Source organism: Cotesia typhae, unplaced genomic scaffold (assembly GCF_013202065.1).
Source record: "Cotesia typhae breed Kobodo isofemale line unplaced genomic scaffold, CoteBio_Ctyphae contig_4, whole genome shotgun sequence".
Classification (NCBI taxonomy): Eukaryota; Metazoa; Arthropoda; class Insecta; order Hymenoptera; family Braconidae; genus Cotesia; species Cotesia typhae.
The window spans coordinates 380,234-391,985 of record NW_027423748.1 but is presented as its reverse complement, the minus strand read 5'-3'; the positions used below and the strand labels follow the sequence as shown (position 1 = coordinate 391,985).

Below are 11,752 nucleotides of genomic sequence, written 5' to 3'. Positions count from 1 at the left end.
TATTTCGGGTCTGGTCGAGTCTAGGGCATTTTTATCGTTTTCAAAAATAATTTCCTGCAAAATAAATAAGTAATAAAAATTATTTATCCGTTTGTTTGGGTCCAGTTGAGTCTAGGGCCTCATTTGTTTTTTTAATTAGTTTTGATGATCAACAATAAAAAATAAAATTTTTGGATCATTTTTTCTGGGTCCGGTCGAAATTGAGCCTTTTATTATAAAAAAGTTAATTATGATGATTAAAAATGAATAGTAAAATTTTTTATTCATCTCCCTTTCGGTCTGATGGAGTCTTGGGCATTTTTTCGTTTTTAAAGATAATTTCCAGCAAATTAAGTAAGTAATAAAAATTTTCTATCCGTTTGTTTAAGTCCGGTTAAGTCTGTGGCTTATTTTCTTTTTTAAATAATATTTGATTAATAATAAAAATAAAATTTTTAATTAGTTTCTCTTAGTCTGTTTGAGATTGGGCCTTGTTTCGAAAAGAAATTAATTTGGCTGATTGAAAATGAAAACAAAATTTTTCAATTTATTTTTTTTTTTTTGGTCCGGTCGAGTCTTGGGCGATTTTCTTCGTTTTTAAAATAATTCCCATCAAAATAAATAAGTAATTAAAACTATCTATCTGTTTGTTTGGGTCCGGTTGAGTCTGCGGACTATTTTTTTTTAAATAATTTTGTTGATTGAAAATTAATAATAAAATTTTTCAATCATTTTTTCTTGCTCCAGTCGAGATTGGGCTCTTTTTTAAAGAAAAATAATTTTGCTGATTAAAAATAAAAAATAAAATTTTTCATCCATCTCTTTTTGGATTCCAGTTGAATCTTAGCCTTTTTTTTTTTTTTTTTTTTTTGTATTTGAAAATAATCCCCAGCAAAATAAATGAGAATTAAAAATTTACTCTCCGTTTCTGTGGGTCTGGTTAAATCTTGGGCCTTTTTATTTTTTTATTAAATTTTTTCGAATAAAAATAAAAATAAAAATTTTTCCTCTGTCTTAGAGTACCCGGTTAGCTTTAATTCAGCGTTACAACGCCTCCAATAATGCTGCGATACACGGACACACACTCATACATTAAGCCGTCCGCTTGCGACCTCATACATCCACTCATTCACACTTACGTACTCGGCTCATAGCGTCACAATCCCCTCTCATGCTCGGCTTTGTGTGAGCGAGTAAGCTGCTATTGCAGCATCTCACTCTCGCGTCTCCTCTACTTCCCCGCTCATTTTCATTTCTCGAATAGCGCGCTTCTGATTGGCTATCGTTTTTAATTCATAACTCAAATTCTATGGCCCAAAAAAATTTTTGGCTCAGGAACTTTCGATTCAGTATTTTTTTCTCTATCGACCCCAACAATTACTCCCGCCACTTCAGAGACACCCTGTATATTTATCTAAATACTATCGAATAAATAATAAGAAAAAAAATTAATTTACTAATTTCAAAGTAAAAATTTATTTTTTGTTTTCTTAAATAATATCTATAGAACTAATTAGCGTTTGATATAAATAATTTCTAACAATAAATATACAAATTTTATGAGTATCATGCTAAGTTTTTAAAACACTGTAGCTTTATATCCTTTTGATAATAGTTTAGACAAGTATTTATGAATTAAAAAAAAAAAATTATAATTCATTGTGTAAGTTATTCCCCATGAGACGGTAGACAAAAGTAGCACTACCTCTTGATGCCAAGCCACCTATGCTGACGTTGATTCATCTACCTGAAAATCAAGTTCATTAATTTGTCATCGTATTTCTGAGGTTTAAACAAACAAACTCTTTTCTTACTTCATGGATTCCAAATTCAGCTTGTTACATGTTGAACCAATAGCAAATTAGAGCAGTTGTTGATCTTGAAATAGTTTCTTCTTCGGTGTTACAATCTCTTATTTCTTTATCAAAATCAGCATCCGTGTAATGATAAAACTTAAAAAAAAAAATATAATCAATTAAAAAAAATTATTTTATCAAAATTTTTAATTTTAAAAATGGTTGATTTTGCATACAGTACCCTTTGATCAAATAAAAGATCCGAAAACATTACAAATGGCTGCAAGATATTAAAAAGAATTGAAATTGATTAATATATACATTGATATAAAATTTAACTTAACTCAAGAGCTGTTGTCTTAATCCAAGAACATCATTTTGATGAAAAAGAATTTCTTGAGTCAACAGAAAAAATTCTTAATTCAAGAGAATTTTTTTGATTTAAGAATTTTTTTGATTGAAGAATTTCATTTTCTTCAAAATGGTGTTCTTGGTTCAAGTTAAATTTCTTATCAGTATAGATATACACTTTGCATTGGTAAAATTTTTCGAAATCTTTTTTTAATCAAGGTGCAGTCTATCGAAAATCTATTAGTAATCAGAAGAAAATAATATAACCGTGAAAAAGTGCCGAGGATTCAAAGAACGCAAACACAAGAACTTATAGGAAAGTAAAATTTTATAAACGAGAGAATAAGTAAATTGGTTTATAGTAGAAACTTGGAAGTCGTAACAGAGAAACTAATGAATGAATTTAGGAATATATGAGAAAAATAGAGAATATTGTGGCAGGTAAAAAGTATTTGGTCCATAAACATTGGATAAAATAATCTGTTGGATGAGTATATTTGTTTGTTAAAAATAATATATGATGAGTAATAACCTGTAAGAAACCTATATTATTAAAAGTAACGATTTTAATTAGTATATGTAATCTTTTTAATATATGGTAAAAAATTGTAAAAACTCAAAAATCATAAAAATAAAATACACTGAGAAGAAAAATATATTATTAAAAATTTTTGAGAACATAAATTCTTATATGAAGAAAATTTTCTAGAGGCACGATTTTTTTATCAAGGGGTCTCAGTTTTAAATGATAATTTTTAATATGTAATTCCACTTCTGCTGAAATATTCTGGTAGTAATAAATTCATTAATATTATTAAATATGTCAAAAAGATTAATAAAGTGTAAAGAAGAAACAAATGTGGACATTCTATTTGTGGTAGTGTTATGATTAAAAATCTAAATAGGTACAATGTCAAGATATTACCAAAATTTTAAGCTGAATTATTCAAACAAAAACATAATAAGATTAAATATTTAAATATCTTCAAAAATTATTGTTATTTTTAAGTTCGCTAAATTACATAACTACAGATATATAAGCATTGTTTAATTGTTCATCATTAACGTTAGTATTTAAGAAAGGTTTATTGATCCATAACGGCATCCGATAACATTTACTTTTAATTTCATAATACGTGATAATAATAGCTTGAGAATTATTAAGAGAAGTACATAAAAAAACTCCAAAGTCAGTTGAGGGTAAATTTGAAACTGTATAAAATGGCTCTAAGTCTTTAAAAAAATAAACAGCAAAATAATATTCATTGTTACAAAAAAATATGTTTTTGATGATACCGATTTGATCATTCTGAGTAATTATTGTATTGTCTGTATTTTGAATAGAAAAAAAAAAAGATGGTGTCTGTAGGTGTTCATATTGAGATGATATATTTTCGAGTAATTTTGGAATTGGACCACAATTGTGAGAGCTACGAGCTTTAAACTTTTTCGTCTGATCTTCACTAGTGTCAGGAAATTGGGATTCTTCTTGAATTCTTCTGTAAAGCTGTTGAAGTGGTTTATCTGGTTTTCTAACAAATTCGCGAAACTTATGCATTTTATTTTCATATGGAAAAGCTGATACTGAATCTAAAGGGCCATACAGTTTGTAATCAGAAACTAAATGTAAAAGACCATGTGAATTGTAAGTAAGAAATTGTAATCCATGAACATCTTCGGCATAAGAACAAATTTTTTTAATGATTCATCAGCAAATTTTAAATATTGGGGAGAACACGAAGGATTTAATAGTACCCGCATTGATGAATGAAGCAATAAGAAGTTATTGTATTGGTCATCGGTAATAATCCCTCGGAATACGACCATAAATGTATATAATAATAATTGTCTAAATTCTGTGGCTTTGAAATTAGTAAATTGATCTAACTCGCGGGGATTCCGAGCAAATTCGCGAGGACAGTAAAGTTGAAGGGTTGTAAATCTATTCGATACAATTTTTTTTTTAAACAATGGCAATTTTTCCGGTTTGCATGATCCAAAAACCAAGGATTCTATAACTTTTTTCATGACACCTAAGCACACCAAGTGCATATAATCGAATGGTACTTGCTGAACTAGATCTATTGTAAGATTGTGTAAAGCCGATTTCCCTTTATTGTGGTCCACATCTTTGAGTAATCGATAACTTTCATTTGTTCTTAATTGGAAATTTATACCAGGAAAACGTTTTGCTTTAATATATTGAACACCTTGTACATGACATTTGGAGCATGGATAGAGCGAATTATGACCGTAATGATTAAGTACATAAGCACGTGCAGGAGCGTCCGCGATAAAACATCGAAGTTCGACAGGAATTATTTTATTGTTATAAGTGATGCCTCCTTTTTGTTGAATTAAGTTTACTTCATTAACGAAGTCTAAAAAAAAATTAGTCGAAGATTTTGGTTTTTCTTTACCTTTGTACATACCGACAAGCTCTGGTTTATCATATAAAGCTAAATTTACAATACGAAACTGAATAGGCCACATCTGTGTTTCTTTATTTAACTCTGCTCCATCAGTACTAAAATCAATGAGTAATTTAGAAGGAACTGATTCGAAAGGTACACGACTCAATATCGATTTCAACATAACTTCTAATCCTAAATGTATATATTCTCCCGGCTCAACGTTTTTTACTTCAATTTTATCGCGTGGAGTCTTCAATAATGACCGAGAATCTTTAGGTAAAAATTTTAATAATGGATGAGTCCGTAAAACATTTAATAGAGCATTAGTTTGAACCTGATTAATTTTATTATTAACTATACAATTTGAAAGATTTAATTTGAACGTTTCTTCGAAGGATAAAATATTTGTAGGTTTATGTGTATTTGTACACTCTTTTATTATTGTTTTATTATTGGTCGTTACTATGTCACGGTTACTTTCATTATTTACTGCAGAATTGATATTAGTATTTTTTGGAAAACTAGAAGCTGAGTTGTGCTGTTCATAATTTACGATAGTTGGAGTTTCTATTGAAATTAAATTCTTATCATTATTATTGTCTAATATTGGAGGAATTAATGTAGACTGAAAGTTAAGTATTGAAGTTTGATCATTATCATTACTTTGAGACATACGATTACTAGAAGTATATAAGTCACATCGTGTATTCTGTTCGTTATTTTCAATAATATTGTCACTAATTGCTTCATTATTTTTTATTTTCTTCGAGAAAATGGAATTTGAAATTAAGTTACTATCTGAGTTAGAATTACTTTGATTAATGTCGAATTTAGAATCTAATGAGTCAAAATATACTTTCCTAATTTTCCTCTTATGATCGTTAGATAATTCATCCCATGCTTTTCGAGATCCTGGACGGTTGTTTAAGAAAAATGTTGCTGGATCCATTTTTTTCACAAATATTTAAACCTGTAAATTGAAAACGTGTAGATTAAAATAAATTAATTAAATTCCTTTACAAAAGAGAATTCATGAAATCGTCAATCAAAATTAGTTATAATTTATATTAAGGATTAAAAAAATAAAAAATTATTTCTTTGAAAAGAATCCAATTGCAAATTTGAGTTATTTTTTACTTCATTATTATTAAAATAAATATATTCCTAGAAATTTTAACTATACCTGACTTATTGAAATTTCAAAAGTAAAATTCAAAATGATACATATTATCCAAGATTAAAAAATAAGTTGTTTCTGAATTACTTTACATGAACTCCTATTCTGAAAAATAAAAATAAAGTTTAGGTAACATATTATAGTAGATGAACAATACAAATCTAATTATTAACGACGATATCCGATTACAATACTCAAAAAATATAAATAATGTGAAAGCCCCAATACCTGCTAAGAAACCAGCACCTGTTTACTCAATGTATTTGTATACCTATATTCATTCACAAATCCAGGTATACAAATACAGAAAGACAGGGAGTGAACCGGTATAGGGGCTTTAACCTTATAAAAATAAATGACCAATATTTACCTGAAATCGAATGTTAATATTCTGTGATCTATCAATCAAACATATAAACACAAAATGAAAATAGATTCTTGAATTTATATACAATATGAATTCATAGATATTAAAATCTGACGCAACTTGGATTGTAAACAATTGTCAGTAATAGTTGACGTGGTTAAATACTGTAGCTTATTATTTATTTGCGCGCGCACAAAAATATTCATGTAATAGCGTCGTGATTTTATATGAGTGTATTAACGTTTCACACATTCATGCACGCAACAAGCTGACGAAACGTTTCGCACATGCTCAGAACATCCTCTTAGACTTGGTGTATAATAATTTCACTTAAGGAGTTATTCCGCGCTTTTTTTGCTTATGATAAAACGACTGAGCTTGCTTACTGGATTATCTTTTTTTTCTGTTTTAAAAATTATATCATAAGTTTTGAAAAGTGCAACTGAAAAATTAGCAATTGCAGTTAATTAATATTAGTACAATTATAACAAGTAATTTTATATTTCCATTTTTATACTAATAAAAAAATATACTGCGTTGAAAGATTGCGTTCAGATGTCTGCTAAGGAGGTTAGTTTTTCAATATAAGATTTTGCTCATTATTTTTCTTATCATTATTATAATTATTATTAATAATAGTATTCTCATTATCAGTATTATTTTGGTGGTTATCTTTAAATAATATTTATTTTGTTATTATATTAACAATGTCAGAACATTCAATTGAATTTGTTTTTCGTGTAGATAACAGTTGCAGAAGCATTATTATTGGTTTGCATCTTTTATAAATCTTTATATAATATAATTTTTGCTATCTATAATACAATAAATACTCTATATGCAAAACATTATTTATTATCATTAAAATTTTTACAGTAATAAAAATATGGCGTTCATCACTTCTATTTTGGCATTGGAACTAATGCTATGCAGATTGCCTCAAACCAGTTATTGAAAATAGCTGATGTTTCACCCGTGCAGAGCCCGAGAAGAGGAATATATCAACATTAAATTTCATTTTTTAATTAAAATAAATATTTAATTTCAGATTCAATTAACAATAAAAATAACTATTTACAATAATCTGACCTTAATTAATTATAGATTAGTATAATTTGTTGTAACATTTTTACTATAATTTTATCGTTTAAAAAACGTTTTTTTTTTTTTTTTAACGTTTTAGCATTCTGAGAAATCACGAAGATAACATGATGTTATTTAAAGTTTTTAGATCCAATTAATCCTAGTATTACATAAATTATAGTCAATACTTATAACATTAACTGTTTTGATATATCTATCGGAAAAATAAAATTTATTGAGACAAAGTAACTTTTTTTTATACAGAACTTTTGAAATTATAAAAATTCAATTTCTTCATTTTCCACTGCGGTTTGTCAAAGCGATAATTAAGTTATATCAGAATATTGTTAATTATTACAGGTGAATTCACCTACAGTTAAGGACGTTCACTAGAGTCAAATGAGTAAAAAAATTTTTTTTAATTTATTTAGAATTAGAAAAAATACAAACAAATATTCCAATGATTCATAAATGTTATAAATATATACCAAATATTTTTGAATTACTTATTTGTAAATATCAGTGAATTTAAATTGATGACAAATTTGATTTCATTTTCAATATGGTAGTAAGTTTACTTCAATAATTTTAGGTTTATAAATTAAAATAATTAATAGCAAATTAAAACGTTTGATAACACTCACTTTTTATTGCTAATCTTTGAACAATATATTTCAAAGAATATTTTAAGACAATCATGATACCTAGCTAAAAATATTCTTAAAGATTTAATTAATAAATAAATAAGCAAAGTATATGATGTCTTTTTTATTAAAAGATTCATTTGCTTCCCCTTTCCTTATAGGAAAGTGAATAAAATATATTACTAAGAATTCGGAGATCATAAAAAAGATAAGAAAGAAAAATTTTATCATTTATTAATTTTTTATTCTTTTTTTAAAATTATATAGTATACAAGAAAAACTTACTCTGACTAATAGTTTTATAGATATTTAATTTCAATTACAACAATTCCTAATAATGAAACAATTATAGGCTTATATAAAATAGCAATAGCCCTTTCAAGAAGCAACATTATTGAGTTCGAGGGTAACAATTGCATAAAATATAAGGTAAAAAAAACCCCAGTAGCTGATTATGTACCCGTACCTGCTCACTCCATGTATTTGTATATCTATATTCATCAATATAGATATACAAATAATACATGGAGTGATCAGGTACTGGCATATCATTAGTTACTGGGGCTTTTACCTTATATAGTCTTGATCAATCTGGGATAAAAATTTTTTCATAAATTCCTTAAATAATAATAAATAATAATCACAACTACAGTTTAATATTTTTAAGATTCAATGATTTTGAAACTTTTTCACTTGATTATCTGTATATATAAATATATGCATAACTTTGACTTTTATATTTAGTGACGATCAAATTAAATTACCGTGTTCGAACACGTTAAAAACCATATGATGGCCAGAGTGCTGATTACAGTCACACTAGAAAAATTTAAGTATAATAAATTGAAAAAAAATAAAACGCTTGAAGCTTTAACTTTTCCACTATATCTTTGAGTTTTTAACACAATTTATATTTGACTGGCACGCATGTATAAAAAATTCAAAACTTCCTGAACTAACTTACTTCAAATTTTCAAAAAATATAATTTATATAATTAAATGTCTTTGAAAAACCACAAACTACATAACAAGTAATTTTGTTATATTGTAGTGTTTTATTACTGCACTATATGTACTATTACTATACAATATATGTACTATATAGTTCTTGTATTGAATATTTTCTTACTATTGCTCTTATTTTTTGCACTAATAGAACTCCAATTAGGGTAAATGCACCAATTATTGACCGATGAAGCTTTTATTTTTTTGTACTAAGCGATAAAAAAACTATTATTTTATTAATAGCAATTTATAATGGTTTTTTTTAAACTTAAATACTTAATTAATAATAATTAATAATTATTTATAACAAAAATTAACAAAATTATATTAATTAATTAATTTAATTATATTAATTAATTTTGACCGCTTTATGGCTGGTCGCGTTATTAACAAACACCAAATATTTTCTTAAAGCTGTAATAATTGCGCAATAGTTTGCCCAATTTTTTATTATGATGATTAAATGCCATATTTTGTTTTTCTAATACGATTAGAAAAACAAACCCTTGTAAAATAATAATTAATTAACTTTTATACACATCGGTCAACTAATTAGTGACCGGTCAACAACTGGTGCATTTATCCTATTAGTTTATATTTTTTACAAAAATGGTTTATGATATTTTTATTATTAATCAGATAACGTTATGTGATATTTACTAAGTGTTTTTTCGTAAAAAAAAATAATATAATACAATGTAAAAATAAAAATCCACAGAACACACGTCGGTCATTAACCCCTGAGATTAGCGCCGAAGCATTGAAACAAATAGGTCAATCGCAACATCGATTGCCACTGAAAAATGTGGTTGAACAGGTTTCTATTAAAACATTTTTTATAATATTTGTTTTTGAAATATTTTTTCATATTGAAACTATTTTTAATTACAGGATAAGAAATCACAATTGTTGGCTCCGGAAATAAGCGGTGCCACAAATAATGATGATAGTTTGCCACCGAACAAACAGTCCAAATCGGTCAGTATTATATCATTTTCTCAATCTGTTATTCATAAGTAAATTTTCAGATTTATAATTTTATATAGTTACACATAATTATATTAAATTAGATATAATAATATACGGTATCTCATTCTATATAATTTTATACAATTCTATTTAGTAGTCTCTAATTGCATATGTCCAATATTATGACGAATAATTTTTTATTGCAGATTGTTGCTACCCAAAAATTATCTGCAAATACTTCGGAAAAAAGAGGTGTTGGAATTCCGGCTGCCAAAAAAATTGTCTTACAATCCAAAGACGGGCCTGAGATATTGTCTCTTTTAAAAGAGGCTTATAAATTATTAGAAACCATAAACACGAAAGTAACGTACGTATTTAAAAGATATTAATAAAAAATTTTCATTTTTATTATTTTAGAAATCGAAATCTGAGTCAAATAAAATATTTTTTTTTCAATTTAAATTATTTTAATATTAAGAAATTGTAATGAAAGATCTAGCAATTATTCGCTATTCTTCATTTATGCTTTCTTAAATTTTATTAACTACACTTATTTGTTTCAGAGAACAAGATAAAAAAATTGAACAGCATTCAAAGCATCTCGAGTAAGTGTAATAACATATAAAAAAATATATTATAACAAAAAAAAAAAATTTTTAAAAATACCCATTTACTAAATATACAAAATTTATTTTCGCAGGGAGGTGAAGCAAATCATTGGTACGTTTCAATTTGCAACAGCTGGAGGCGGGTTTGAAAAACCTCCTTTTATTCCGTTTAAAAAATATGATGAGCTTAAAAACTATGATAAGTTCACGGACGAAGAAAGAGCAAAATTGGTAAATACAGAAAAATTAAAATTTACTGTATGAGCTTTCAACAGTAACTATAAAAAATTAAGAGTTTATGTCTTGCTTAACCGTTTCTTTTTATTTCTATATTCATACTTTTAAAATGTAGATTAATGAATTATCTATTAAATCGCAGAATGTTTTTTACTGTAAATTCATAATGTTTAAAAAGAAGCAGTGACAATTCACCCGTTAGAAAAAACCCTGATAAATCCATGCTGCATGAATATAAGGGCCTTTACATTTACGCAGTGTGGATTTAAGGCCCCTTACATTCATGCGGCGTGGATTTATCTGGGTTTTTTTGTACGGATAAATAGACATCTCCTTAAAAATAATTTATAAAACTGTAATTGCTGACATAGCCTGTTAAAGTTATAATGTCAAAGAGAAACTTTTCATTTTTATAGTGAATTGATAAATAGTATAGAAAATATCTGATTTAATTATTAACGTAGAATCTAATATAAATTTATAATTACAAATAAGAATTTTTTTTACATACAGAAAAAATGGGTCCTTTTCTTCAATAGAAGGACAAACGTAACAGAGAATGTTCGAGAAATCTTACAGGGAAATAGATTAATTACTGATGAGCTGCTACAAAATATGGTGTGGGAAGGAGCAAAAGGTCGAGAATCTACAAAGCAAACCATCAGTCGTAGACGCGTCATTTATGATATTCAAAGTAGGTATTTAATGATTGACTTTTTTTTACTTTTTGATCATTTTTAATGTTTGTCATTGTGTTTGATTTTTTTTTTTCAGAAGTTTTTAGCGAAATGTACCCCACCATGACGGATATTGAATTTAAAATTGCAGTTCAGAAAGGGTTAAAAGCTGCTTATTCCAGAGTGGATCAGCGGAAAAAACAAAAAAGAAAGCAAGGGGGAAATGATAAAAAAAGAAGGAAAATGAGTGACGCAGAATTTTTTCACAATCAATGGATTTCATCGAGTGATACTGATGAAGAGAACGAAGAAAAAGATGAAAATAAAAATAATTAAAAAAAAAAAACAAAAAAAAAACTCACAGGCATATTATGATAATTTTTAATTATTATATTTTAAAAATTATAAACAATTAGTTTTTAAATAAAAATTTTATAATGGTTTA

At 26.7% G+C, this 11,752-nt stretch overlaps 2 protein-coding genes across 6 annotated transcripts; one reads left to right on the top strand and one right to left on the bottom strand.

Annotated features, from left to right (window-relative positions):
• Window positions 1–1,431: 1,431 nt before the first annotated feature.
• LOC141527062 (uncharacterized) lies at window positions 1,432–6,243 on the bottom strand. 3 transcript variants are annotated; one of them, XM_074242316.1, is made up of 5 exons: window positions 6,088–6,243; window positions 5,724–5,822; window positions 5,397–5,510; window positions 1,794–1,931; window positions 1,432–1,726 (listed from the first exon to the last, which is right to left on the bottom strand). In XM_074242316.1, the coding sequence occupies exons 3-4, from the start codon at window positions 5,487–5,489 to the stop codon at window positions 1,818–1,820; spliced, it is 207 nt and encodes a 68-aa protein (XP_074098417.1). In that variant the 5' UTR covers window positions 5,490–5,510; window positions 5,724–5,822; window positions 6,088–6,243; the 3' UTR covers window positions 1,432–1,726; window positions 1,794–1,817. The 3 variants fall into 3 exon arrangements, 1 of the variants encoding a protein (XP_074098417.1); XR_012479131.1 differs by lacking the exons at window positions 5,397–5,510; window positions 5,724–5,822; window positions 6,088–6,243 and adding an exon at window positions 2,017–5,390; XR_012479130.1 differs by lacking the exons at window positions 5,397–5,510; window positions 5,724–5,822; window positions 6,088–6,243 and having other exon boundaries at window positions 1,794–5,390.
• A 164-nt stretch (window positions 6,244–6,407) lies between these two features.
• LOC141527063 (uncharacterized) lies at window positions 6,408–11,752 on the top strand. Of its 3 annotated transcripts, XM_074242319.1 has the most exons (9): window positions 6,408–6,654; window positions 6,961–7,735; window positions 9,535–9,633; window positions 9,708–9,794; window positions 9,992–10,152; window positions 10,349–10,390; window positions 10,486–10,624; window positions 11,144–11,324; window positions 11,405–11,752. In XM_074242319.1, exons 2-9 carry the CDS (start codon window positions 7,730–7,732, stop codon window positions 11,641–11,643), a joined length of 954 nt encoding a protein of 317 aa, XP_074098420.1. In that variant the 5' UTR covers window positions 6,408–6,654; window positions 6,961–7,729; the 3' UTR covers window positions 11,644–11,752. The 3 variants fall into 3 exon arrangements, with proteins under 3 accessions (XP_074098420.1, XP_074098418.1, XP_074098421.1); XM_074242317.1 differs by lacking the exon at window positions 6,961–7,735; XM_074242320.1 differs by lacking the exon at window positions 6,408–6,654 and having other exon boundaries at window positions 6,679–7,735.